Source organism: Tigriopus californicus, chromosome 4, assembly GCF_007210705.1.
Source record: "Tigriopus californicus strain San Diego chromosome 4, Tcal_SD_v2.1, whole genome shotgun sequence".
Lineage (NCBI taxonomy): Eukaryota > Metazoa > Arthropoda > Copepoda > Harpacticoida > Harpacticidae > Tigriopus > Tigriopus californicus.
In genome coordinates this window covers 9,277,667-9,291,353 of record NC_081443.1, presented here as the reverse complement: position 1 = coordinate 9,291,353, position 13,687 = coordinate 9,277,667, and the positions used below count along the sequence as shown (strand labels likewise).

At 43.3% G+C, this 13,687-nt stretch overlaps 1 protein-coding gene across 1 annotated transcript in view; it reads right to left on the bottom strand.

The window, feature by feature from the left end:
* LOC131879417 (mucin-4-like) overlaps window positions 1–13,687 on the bottom strand; it is a 68,371-nt gene that overhangs the window by 51,105 nt on the left and 3,579 nt on the right. Inside the window, exons 4-5 of the mRNA XM_059225731.1 lie at window positions 12,708–13,112; window positions 11,406–11,804 (exon numbers count right to left, since the gene is read on the bottom strand). Of these exons, the coding sequence (XP_059081714.1) occupies window positions 11,406–11,804; window positions 12,708–13,112 (804 nt within the window). The remainder of the gene's footprint in view (window positions 1–11,405; window positions 11,805–12,707; window positions 13,113–13,687) is intronic.

Below are 13,687 nucleotides of genomic sequence, written 5' to 3'. Positions count from 1 at the left end.
TGTGTCATATATCGGTTGGAAATTGGCACACCGCCGTCCCAGTAGCTGCTCTTCAGTGGAGCACAATAATGAAATGTGAGATAGATCAATTGATCACTCGTTTCTTCTAATTCCTCTTCAGCGTTCGATAAGAATGCACATCCACAACGACGTTTGGTTCTAAGTTCGAGGTGCAAGGCTGAAAGATGAGATCTTTTTCACAGGCCCACCATTAAAAGTCAATTAAAATTGGTCGCGCTGGAAGGGAGGCGCACCTCCGAAAAAAAATTCCATCCAAGATTGAAATTCCCAGCTCAAAAAGAGGGAAAATCCCTTCGAAGAACCAAGATGGTATACAGTCAGACAGTCAGTCAGTCAGTCAGTCAGTCAGTCAGCCGGTCCCAACGCTAGTTCGTCGTTGTATTGTCTGACCGGAGAAACATTAATCTTACTCCGTCCAAGGATCAGAACTTTGAACCATTCCGGCCTGATTGTCAGTAGTGCAGTTCCTCTCGAAGATCAGGTCCAATGGTGTTTCGGCAATTATTCAATCCCAACCTAGTTTACGAGGCCATGCAACGGTATTCATGTGACACATGGTTATCAAAGAGGAGTCATCGATCATTTATCAAATGGATCGTATCACATTTTTGATTAAAAACTAGTGCGTGGCGTACTAGCTAATCCAAGTCATTTCAACAAATGCAAATAAAAGCATGTTTTCATTTAAAGAACACATTTGTCAAACCTCAAAGGTTTGAAGAGTACATTAATTAGAGCTCGAATGCGTGTTTAGCTCCACTCTAACAAATTTGCGGCCGTTCTGAAGTTTAAAGTGGAAATAGTAAACATAAAACCACCATAAAACGAGTTGAACTACCTCTTACTACATAAAACTAATGACTCACTTCATTTTTGAGCTCAGCTCCCCGGGCTTGGGCGAGCTTTCCGAGCGAACCATCATATCAAACATTGAACACCTTGCTTTGTTCGATCGACGGGACAGTTTGGGGTGGAGGAGTTCGATTGACAGATATAAAAATGAATGAATCCAGTGGACAAAGGTGGAACCAACCTATTAAGCAAACTGGATGCCGGGAATAACTTGTACCAGATGTCTGTCTCATTTGAATGGCGAGTCCTCGGTCTGCATTAAAAGCGTGGTAAGGTGAAGTAAAAACAAGCTATTGGTAGCCGAGTCTAGACTTAGGGTGGTGAGATGGCTTTTTTTAACCAGCGCTTTGGAATCTATTCCTACCTTTAGTTTACATCTTTCAACGCATAGCCACCAGTTGAACCAAAAACCATAAAAAACCCTCAACCACTAATGACGGAAAACGGTTTACAACATCGCCTTTAACTTTACGACCCTCCTTCCTGAATCGAACTCGACAATCAGCTCATCGCCACTAATGAATGAAATTGACTTAACGTAATTATGTTATAAAACAACCCTTTCCACGGTCTTGGAAAGATGGAAACATAAATTCGGTGGTTTTAAATACGTTAATTATTGGTACAGCCGAGCACTCTCTTTCGCTCTTTCTTCTTCTCCGCCGATATTCCTGAGATCTGGGCGTTGTTCTCTCCATCCTCAACATGCAGTGGAGATTGAACTAATTTATTGTGATGATAAAGGTCAAGATAGCTCGAAATGAACTTCGCACCATGTGTGCTTTCAACAGGTGCCTACTGCCTCCTCCTGACTTTGAGCATATTATCCGATCACATTCCCGAGCTCCTGACACGAACTCGTACTAGGCATACGAGAAGATCAGAACAAGGTTCAAGATTTCACTTCTCTTCCTGGAGACTCCTTCTCTGTGATATGTAGGTACATGTATGTATGTAAGTGCGTTCTCGTATCTATCTCCCGTTAGTGAAGATGAGGGTAAGAAGAAACAATTGAAAAACACATCCGCCGCACGTAATGAGTTGAGACGTATAGCTTTGAGTCATGAACATGGTCTAATAATAAGCCAGGACTTGAGAAAATGACTCTGTTTGAATTTAAATGATTCGACTCTCAGAGGATTACCACTCGGGACTCTCAGCCCCCTCTGGATTGTGTACAGTGGATATAAGCCCAAAGGCGCTAGAGGCGAGTCCCCGAGAGCTGAACTGAGAAAAAAAAAACTGAAAACATGTTCATCAAATTGAGATCGCCACATACAAGTACGTGGGTCCGTGGCGGAGATCTTGCTTGGTCGTTCAGCTCATCCTAGGTGAATTAACCGAGCTGTAGGGTCTATCTCTCTACCTTCTGCCAATGTACTAGAGAGGTGTGTACAAAAATTGAAGTTGCCCGAGGTCATCCAGTCGGCATTTAGTTCGTTCCCAAAACACGAGGTTAGATTTTGAACCAATTTAAACCGGATGAGCCAGATCTGAGGTATTGTATTAATGCACTTGAGTAGCCCTTGAATTGGACGACTAGCAAGCAATACGTTATAGTACACGTTATGCCGAAAGAGAGGAGGACATTTCGGATAATTTGGAAGTGAGGGTTCGCTCTAGAACAGGTTGAGGACTAGACTAATATTTGTTTTCGAATTTCTTCCCGGCTCATCAATCAAACTCTGAGAGTAAATTATAGAGATTGGATGCACTGCAATTGAGACCCCAAACAAGAAGTTCCAAAAAGTCAGAGACTTGCAGCGGCTAGTGACTCACTCCATGTTTTGTCTCTTTTTTCCAAAAGAATGAATAGTTGAGTAATACCATGAAGAGTGTGCATAGATCGGCGGAGATTAGAGTTACGGGCAAGAGATTCACGAGACAAACGTGGTACTCTTCTGTCACTCAATTTTGTGCAGTTTTAGTGGCAAGCCAAGAATTCCCCCCTTTTTGGGCTCTCTTTTTTTGCAACACCTTCAAATGGCGACGGAGAAAGGGGATGAACTTTAAGTACGCTCGTAAACGGGGATTTTAAAATGAAGACATGATGTCCCTAGACATGTTCACCTTCTCAAGCAACATTCTTTCCATATTATTTATCTCTCTTCTGTGGCTAATTTCAGCGGAAAACGTCGAGAGAAGAGTTGGCCTAATTACCATGGTTGCTTCNAGGCGCACCTCCGAAAAAAAATTCCATCCAAGATTGAAATTCCCAGCTCAAAAAGAGGGAAAATCCCTTCGAAGAACCAAGATGGTATACAGTCAGTCAGTCAGTCAGTCAGCCGGTCCCAACGCTAGTTCGTCGTTGTATTGTCTGACCGGAGAAACATTAATCTTACTCCGTCCAAGGATCAGAACTTTGAACCATTCCGGCCTGATTGTCAGTAGTGCAGTTCCTCTCGAAGATCAGGTCCAATGGTGTTTCGGCAATTATTCAATCCCAACCTAGTTTACGAGGCCATGCAACGGTATTCATGTGACACATGGTTATCAAAGAGGAGTCATCGATCATTTATCAAATGGATCGTATCACATTTTTGATTAAAAACTAGTGCGTGGCGTACTAGCTAATCCAAGTCATTTCAACAAATGCAAATAAAAGCATGTTTTCATTTAAAGAACACATTTGTCAAACCTCAAAGGTTTGAAGAGTACATTAATTAGAGCTCGAATGCGTGTTTAGCTCCACTCTAACAAATTTGCGGCCGTTCTGAAGTTTAAAGTGGAAATAGTAAACATAAAACCACCATAAAACGAGTTGAACTACCTCTTACTACATAAAACTAATGACTCACTTCATTTTTGAGCTCAGCTCCCCGGGCTTGGGCGAGCTTTCCGAGCGAACCATCATATCAAACATTGAACACCTTGCTTTGTTCGATCGACGGGACAGTTTGGGGTGGAGGAGTTCGATTGACAGATATAAAAATGAATGAATCCAGTGGACAAAGGTGGAACCAACCTATTAAGCAAACTGGATGCCGGGAATAACTTGTACCAGATGTCTGTCTCATTTGAATGGCGAGTCCTCGGTCTGCATTAAAAGCGTGGTAAGGTGAAGTAAAAACAAGCTATTGGTAGCCGAGTCTAGACTTAGGGTGGTGAGATGGCTTTTTTTAACCAGCGCTTTGGAATCTATTCCTACCTTTAGTTTACATCTTTCAACGCATAGCCACCAGTTGAACCAAAAACCATAAAAAACCCTCAACCACTAATGACGGAAAACGGTTTACAACATCGCCTTTAACTTTACGACCCTCCTTCCTGAATCGAACTCGACAATCAGCTCATCGCCACTAATGAATGAAATTGACTTAACGTAATTATGTTATAAAACAACCCTTTCCACGGTCTTGGAAAGATGGAAACATAAATTCGGTGGTTTTAAATACGTTAATTATTGGTACAGCCGAGCACTCTCTTTCGCTCTTTCTTCTTCTCCGCCGATATTCCTGAGATCTGGGCGTTGTTCTCTCCATCCTCAACATGCAGTGGAGATTGAACTAATTTATTGTGATGATAAAGGTCAAGATAGCTCGAAATGAACTTCGCACCATGTGTGCTTTCAACAGGTGCCTACTGCCTCCTCCTGACTTTGAGCATATTATCCGATCACATTCCCGAGCTCCTGACACGAACTCGTACTAGGCATACGAGAAGATCAGAACAAGGTTCAAGATTTCACTTCTCTTCCTGGAGACTCCTTCTCTGTGATATGTAGGTACATGTATGTATGTAAGTGCGTTCTCGTATCTATCTCCCGTTAGTGAAGATGAGGGTAAGAAGAAACAATTGAAAAACACATCCGCCGCACGTAATGAGTTGAGACGTATAGCTTTGAGTCATGAACATGGTCTAATAATAAGCCAGGACTTGAGAAAATGACTCTGTTTGAATTTAAATGATTCGACTCTCAGAGGATTACCACTCGGGACTCTCAGCCCCCTCTGGATTGTGTACAGTGGATATAAGCCCAAAGGCGCTAGAGGCGAGTCCCCGAGAGCTGAACTGAGAAAAAAAACTGAAAACATGTTCATCAAATTGAGATCGCCACATACAAGTACGTGGGTCCGTGGCGGAGATCTTGCTTGGTCGTTCAGCTCATCCTAGGTGAATTAACCGAGCTGTAGGGTCTATCTCTCTACCTTCTGCCAATGTACTAGAGAGGTGTGTACAAAAATTGAAGTTGCCCGAGGTCATCCAGTCGGCATTTAGTTCGTTCCCAAAACACGAGGTTAGATTTTGAACCAATTTAAACCGGATGAGCCAGATCTGAGGTATTGTATTAATGCACTTGAGTAGCCCTTGAATTGGACGACTAGCAAGCAATACGTTATAGTACACGTTATGCCGAAAGAGAGGAGGACATTTCGGATAATTTGGAAGTGAGGGTTCGCTCTAGAACAGGTTGAGGACTAGACTAATATTTGTTTTCGAATTTCTTCCCGGCTCATCAATCAAACTCTGAGAGTAAATTATAGAGATTGGATGCACTGCAATTGAGACCCCAAACAAGAAGTTCCAAAAAGTCAGAGACTTGCAGCGGCTAGTGACTCACTCCATGTTTTGTCTCTTTTTTCCAAAAGAATGAATAGTTGAGTAATACCATGAAGAGTGTGCATAGATCGGCGGAGATTAGAGTTACGGGCAAGAGATTCACGAGACAAACGTGGTACTCTTCTGTCACTCAATTTTGTGCAGTTTTAGTGGCAAGCCAAGAATTCCCCCCTTTTTGGGCTCTCTTTTTTTGCAACACCTTCAAATGGCGACGGAGAAAGGGGATGAACTTTAAGTACGCTCGTAAACGGGGATTTTAAAATGAAGACATGATGTCCCTAGACATGTTCACCTTCTCAAGCAACATTCTTTCCATATTATTTATCTCTCTTCTGTGGCTAATTTCAGCGGAAAACGTCGAGAGAAGAGTTGGCCTAATTACCATGGTTGCTTCGTTTTTCAATCCGCTTTTTCACGCTCGGTCGCAACCGTCCCATCCACAACTGAACTCGGATTCTCTTCGGTTTTTTACCAAATTATGAACCACTAAATGAGCCAACTTTGGACGGAGGTTAAACAAAGCTGTTCTTTCTCATGTCTAAATGAGTTCTACAGACCTCATTAGACGGAGGACGAGGAGGAGGAGGAGGAGGAGGAGGAGGAGGTGGAGGAAATTTACCTCCTTCACAAAGGAATCCGTGAAACTACTCACATCCGTTAACTTGCTCGATCCAGCCAGACTCGTTCCAGTTTTTCGCCTTGATTGGATCATTCAATACGTTCTCATGAAAATGGAGCTAGTCTAGCCAAGGCGATTCGTTAACTCATTCACCAGAGGGAAAAACGCGAGAAGACGTAAAAAAGTGCAATTCTGTCGCGGCTCTTGCCATTAAAGAGAACGTACCCAATCTTGGCTTCAACTTGTGCAGCACCTCGTCGTTCGTTTCCACTAAGGGAATGAATCTCTTAACAACAGATCTATCTAGTCACCTGGGGGCAAAAACTTGCACCCTCAAGATAGGATTGGGCGGGATGTGTATCTCGCTTTGGGAGGAGAAGGACGAGTCGAAAAAAGCAATAAATAACCCATCCAGAAAATTGATTTCAGCCACACGGATTCCCAGTGTCATAATTGAACTGTGTTTTCTAATTAGGTATTATTTATGACTGGAAGAGGTCATGAAATTCGGGTGTTTCAACCCTCTTCTGTGTTCTTCAGCCCGCGCTCACCTCAAAAAAAAAGTATTCACATAACTAATTCCAGTCCCAGAGTTCCATTTAAATTGGATCTCAAGTAACCCCAGAAAACACCGAAGAAATGCAATAATTGTACAGGCTATTTGAGTCCACTCACTATTTGACCCACAACAATGACTTTGTAATGAGGAAACTTGCATTAGGTAGTTGGGAGAGCACCAATTTGCGCCTTCATCTCGTTCTCTCGATGGGTCCAATCCGTCCAGACGAGAACCAGACGAGCAACAGTCCAGAAGCTTTGCTGGCACCAAAAGCCACAAACTCTGGCTACAACGTGAGACAGGATGACAATTGAAAAGTCAAGGCCGGTCCAACGTACTCGTGCATTGGGTAATTGTCCGTAGGAAAAAGACGCTCAAAATGGGTCTCTCGAAAATCCTTCATTATTATAATCATCTTGCGTTGGAATTGCATTAGGCCAAGTCGAGAGATTTGATCGATGGCTCATCTGTTTAACAAGGCACCGATTGAATGAATATGAAATTTTCCAACCGAGTTGCTCGCTCACTCAAGTGCTCAACTACTACCAAAACGGGGAACTTCGATTGGTGTCGGGGAGGACGTGCTGGAAGTTAAAACAAATTCCTCTTCAAGCTGTGAACCAACCGTAACAAGCAATTTGTCAATTTCACAAGTAGGAGGTTATTTCCATTGGCCATGCAGTCGGAATAGACCGAATCTAACCAAAGACGAACACGGTCGGTTAAAAAAAGAGCGACCACCGAGTCGGGGACCGAGTTTGCCGCTGAAGCTGAGGTGAGTATTTTTCCATGACAAGTCTTGTTTTAGCTTCGTAATCAGCATCAAAAACGTACTCATTTTCGAGTCAAGATTTCGGGAGCCACCCTACGGACTGTGTTTTAGGGACGGTTTTTTTCATCAGGCGCTGGGAGCATTTAGTGAGATATTCAAAGAGCTTGAGGATGGTTCAAAATGGAAATAATCAGGCGAGCACTAAACGACACCGAATCTTTGAAGAGCGTCTGCAGACTTAGGTCCTGGCTGAGCATCCAAAAAACTCGTGTAATTGATTTTCGAGAAAAGTGGAACATTCAATTTGGAACACACACGTGTGAGTGAGATGGGGCAAAACATTTCACAACTCTCCTCCCTCTGGAATTTCAAGTGAACATCAAGCGCCGTTGACAAAGATCAAGTGATCGCACTCTGTTCTCATGGATCCATTACATTTCAACAAAATCGCCTCCAATCGTTTGAATTATCCATGCCAGACGACAAATTGCCATATTTTGGAGCAGGAAACCTGTTGATTTTGGCACTCTTTGTTTGTGATTATACGCTGACTGATACGGCTTCCTCAGGTTTGCTCTCCACCAGATCCATTCGAATCCCGGTTTTCCTCCCCTTGGGTTTAGTGCTCCCTTCTTCTTCTTCTCCGGTACAAAACAATCTCTGAACATACAAACGGAACCTAGGGCGAGAGGCGCTCTTTTGGTGCTCCACAAATTTTTCCATTCTCGAAGTGTCTGGGAAACAAATGAGCCTACATTAGCCTGTTATCGAGTTATTTATGGGAGCTTCAGGTTGGCCTCCGTGTGCGTATCAACCAACCAACCAACCAACCAACCAACCAACTCACTCTCTTACAAAGGAAGGGCTCATCAGACAGTCGCTCTCGAACGAAAGGCATTGCCGAGAGTCATCTTCTTGCGAGAATTGCCTCTCATCTGGATCAAAACTGGAGTGCGGTTTGACAAGGAGCACATTAGATAATGTGGAGGCGAGATGTCACTTCTTTTCAAATCCTGAGTCCACCACATCATGACTGGAATGATGAGTGTGCGTATTTCCCAGAGCAACTGTACGTGGCAAGTGCGCCTAATAAGAAGGTGAAAATGGGAACCGGGTATCTTATCCCTATTGAAGAATGGACTCTCAAGATCACCGTGATTCAAAGTCGACCACACACGCAAGTGGAGCTAAAACACTTGTTAGCCACCAGACATGATCACACAGAGTTGGCGTCGCATTAAATTTGCCGTAAAATCCAATCAATTTGAATTTGAAGCACCAACGCCCTTCATGCACCAATTACACGCTTGATCAGGCGTTTTGAGATCGTAATTGACTGATTGTCAAGAAGAACTTGGGGACGTCAACTTCCACGAGAAGTCCTTCCTTGAATTCATTCCTTCCCTTCAGCCCAGTCAGCTCCTTCTCTCTCGATTCCCACTCACATCAATGGGACTTTGATATCCCTTCCCCTTGTTGAATTGGAACCACTGGATAATTTATGGATGTGGTGGGAAATTTACAAATCCCAACGCCGCTTGGACGACCAATTCTGCGTGGAGTAAATCTAATTCCTACAAGTTGAGGTCATTTGTATCTGTCATAACATTGTCTGCAATAAATTATATCTCAAGAGTCCACTCCAGTGCGCGTTCCTATGAACTCACACGAGTGGTACTACTAAAACCACCTTGGTAGAGGGAGGAGGAGAAAGAGGAGGATCAACAACTACTCTTGTCGGCCATGGAGCACTAAATATATGTGTACGCTAGCTTGGCGTGAAGCGATTTACTGGCAAATGTCAAAGTCAGACCACAAAATTATTGATAATTGCTCCCACCGACCATCACCATCATGCTTGAACGAGGTGAGAGGGGTGAAAGAGAGAAAGAGAGGGGGGGAATAGAAAGGCTTTCAATTGTGAATGTGGTCCATTTTCATGCACCGTGCTGTCAGATTTGGATATCATTTCAAAAACTCATGCACCAATTTCTTGGCAGGAGTGTCGAGTAGGAAAAATCAATAATGACCTCGGGGAGCTGCTGTGGTTGGCACACTTTAAATACACTTGAATTCGGCCGACGTTCACTCCATCACGATTTGATATCCTGTTGATACCATGACAGAAAGTAATCCATCTTACTTTCTTGTTCTCTCTAAGAGCCCCCTCAGAACTTTGTGCCCCTTTCATAGCATGCACTCCACTCTACTCTACTATATAGAGTGTGTTGTAGTACTACACTACGTGTAGTATATACAGTCTGGTCTCTCTTTCTCAGTCGGGGTTTGAGCGCTTGGCGTGAAGGCGAATGAAAAAAATAGAGGAACATCGAAAAACAATTATTGGTTGAGGGCGGAGAATTCCTAGTGTGGAAGAGAATGAAAATAATGTAATTTTCGTCTATTTGATTCAATTATGCCCCCTTTAATGATTGGTAGGGTGTGAGAGTTGGCTCAATGCAAGCCGAACACGCACCGCTGACAATAGAAAAAAGAGGAAGAGAGGAAGAAAGAAAAACCATTAAAACATTCGTCCATGAAAACTTTTTTTCTACTTCAACTACTAAGGGTAGTGAGTGGGAGAGGAGAGCCATTTTCCGAAATCTCATCTCATTGTCTAAGCCCAATTTGAGCCTATCAAGTCATCATATTTCGAATTGCACCCGATTATGTGACTGTGACGGTGACGAGCAGACGGAAATTTCCGATTGATAGTTCTCTTAAAATCTCATTACTGTCAACCAAGGAGAATGAAGCGAGCGAGGTCCCAAATGGTCGATCATCCAGTAGCGGAGAGGTTGCGTGTATTTTTGACTCAACCATGGCCAAGAAGACTCTTGCGCCATCTATTGCTTAGAGCGTAAACCCCAATGGCACGGAAAGATCGAACCCATAATGACAGCTCATAAGATGCAGGACATATCGCCTTTATAAGCTCAGCTGGTAGCATCTTTATCGAAAGAAGGAGGGCTTTCACTTCACCTTTAGCCTGTCAGACCCCATGGAGAAGGTCCTTTTTTGCCCTCAATGTCATGAAAGGGAATTTTAATTGAGCTGTCCATCATGGCCGCATTTTGGGTGCTCAGCTTCATTGCCGAGAGAGAATAAGGTTGAATACCTCAATTCCTCTTCAACTTGCCTAATGCAATTCCTTAACAAAACAAAAAGCCTCAAAGACCGCTGATGAGAAGCAGACTGCGGCAAGAAAGCTCTTCTAACCCCTTTGATTAATGGTTGAAAGTCTTGACGGGGATTGTAAATACTTTTCGATCTGGTGTCACTAACCAAGAAAGCAACCAGTCAGTCCTCCATTACCATGAAAAATGAATGATCCGTACAACAGACGCATGAAATGAGCCAGACAGACGATCTCGATGCCCAAGCTATTCAATGCGGAGATCCATCACATATTCCGAGAAAACAAACAATATGTCACCCCCTTCCATCTTCTTACAAATGCAAAGAGTGCAACCAAAGCCCAGGTATTCTTTCGATGGTGGCATTACGGCAAGTGGAGAAGCTAAAGGCGAGCGCCTTATCTCAGTATCAAAGATCCTCCCGTAAAGATGTCTTTCCGCTTGCCTTTCAAAAGTCACCTCACTAAAGAGATTAATGACATCAGGACTTCAGAGTAGTTGAGTGTAACCCCATTCAACAACCACCCATACACTCACCAGTGAACTTCAGAACGGTCGGTTACTTGTCAACGGTTTCTAATGCACCGCCCTAATCCCGAAACCTCTACAAATAAGGTCTTGAATCGATGATTGCAAAGCTTCATTCCTTATTGCTCTTTCTCAATAGCTTCAGAAAATAGGGCTTCAAACACATACTTGCTGAAGTTATGGTATGTAAGTTACTTGCAAGTGAATGACAGAGAAAGAGATATGGATCATTCGGACGCCATTAAGGATCTTCACTGTAGAAATGGCCGACATTCCAAGTTTAATCTCTTGTTTGCCAAGGAATGTCAAGCTCTCAGATCATCAGTTATCCCCTATCTCAGGCACAACAACACTTACCTTCTCTGAAGAAACGGATCCGAAGCGGCGATCTCCGGTAAAATTCGTTTGAAACGAGCCGAAGCTGACGCCGATGTTGGTGCTCACCACCGTTTTGATGGTTCGTTTGGCCATTAACTGCACTTCCGTTCGCACTTTGGTCGTCTTAGTCTTGTTCTCAGTCATGTAACAACTGGTTTTAGCACTAATTTTGGACGAGCTCCCGGCTTGAATTCGGGCATGACTGCTCACTGCTGCCCCACTTAACTTGGGTGGATAGGGCTTTGAAAACGTGTCACTTTCGGCTTCATCTTTGGGCTCCTCTTTGAGCATGGGCCCGGATGGGGCCGACTTTTTCACACCACTCTGGCACTTGGACGTTTTCTTATTGGCGTTACAGTTGTTGCGTTTCGAACAGTTCTGGAAAACACAAAAAACAGTTTTTGAATACTAGATCAGACAATCGGCAATGGCTGATATGGTTTGATAGGTTCAAATCGCAAAAACAACGATCGGCCTAATCATTTATGTCATTTGCCTGACTTGTTATTCAATTTAAACTTAACCCTGTATTAGGGAAAAAAGGGAACACCATGGAAAGAGCTACTTAAACGCATTGAAGAATGAAACAAAAGATGCAAATATGTCAGACAAAGCTATTTTCAATCCACGCCTGATCTAATCTAAAATATACGTACACAAAATTATACTCATTCATAAATAATTAGTCTTTCCAATCAGGGAAACAAGAAAAACTGCTTTGTTGAACATAAAGAACACATTCTTGAGTAACTCAAAAAACTAATTAATGTACGTTAAAACACTCCTTTCAGCATTTACTGCCATCGATTTTTAATGTTTGCCTTTGAATTGGGTCTTCGGGCATTTTAAAATTGAACACACACTTGCCCGCATGATTGTGTGAAAAATAACATTGCAGGGGTCGAAATCATAAGATCTGTTTGATGACTTTTCGCCGCCAAAACTAATAAGCCAAACATTTAATCTACCTAAAATAATCAAATCAAAACGACGATATATCAATACATCCTTAAAGAGAGTTCAAAAACATCAGGAAGCAATTCAATTCCAACAAAAAAGCGCGATCGCTACAACAAAACCGTTGCTCTCAATTCCCCGAATTCAAAACGTGTCTCCATTCATGAATCCGACTTTGTATAGGGAAACTTCTGTTCAGACCAACCACTACGACCCTCGAGTATCTCGTTTTATGACTATGGACCATGATCAAAATTTCAAGAATGCCGCAAATGGCCTTTTCAAACAAACACTTCAAGCCCTAACCCATTACCCAAGCCTTACCGTATCACTGCAGTAACTGGAGCTGGAACCGGAGTCGGACTCGCCATCATCTGAGGAGCACGATGAGCTGCTACTGCCGGAATTTTCATCTTCACTGCCAGAATCATCGTCACTGTCGTCGTCCGAGTGACTACAGCTTTCGTCCGAGTCCGAATCGTCGCTCTCCTCCTCCTCGGCTTGAGTCCCACCCACTCGGACGCGCGAGGCGGCATGGGCCCCGGGCCCACTGGGCGTCAAAACGGGAGGCGGAACTTGGATTGAATCCCAATCCTCGGGAATGGTGACGAGCGGGGCATTGTTCTTGGAACCACGGGCCCCACCCGGAGGCGGATCCACCAACGATAGAGCCGCGTTGGGCGAGTTATTGGAGGTGGTGGAAGTGGACAACGTGTGCGTGGGCGATCGCTAAGGATGAGCATAATTGGTTAGTGGGTTCCTAATTATTTGAGGTGATCTAGCCAAAAAAAAGTATTTCAAGCCGAAATGAGGGGTTTACTTGCTAACGAGGGAAGAATTTCTGGTGCATTCGCTGCTTTTCCTTTCATTCGACACTTACTAACCGAAGTAATTAGAAGAAAAAATTAAGACAATTTCCATTATCGGGTTTGACACTGCTTTATCGCATAAAGTGTCCATTATAAGAGCTTTCGCGTATTTAAAATCAATCCATAAAGTAGTCGTGGTTTATTTAATCAAAATTTCCAACAATTTCATTTCCATTACCAGGCGAATTGATTGGCCATTTTTGATTTTTTTTTTTGCCACTTCGTTGACCAGGTTCGGTTTTATTAGCTAATTCATGGGCCAATTAGGCCCCTTTGATGGGCCAGTGTGGGTTGACCCAGAGTTGTCGGCCAGAAATCCGCCACCCAACAATTGAGTGANCAACAACACCACCCCTCCTTTCCTTTGGGATTGAAATCACTGTCCGATATCATTTTACAAGGATGAAAGACCGATGAATATGGTAAATATACGAG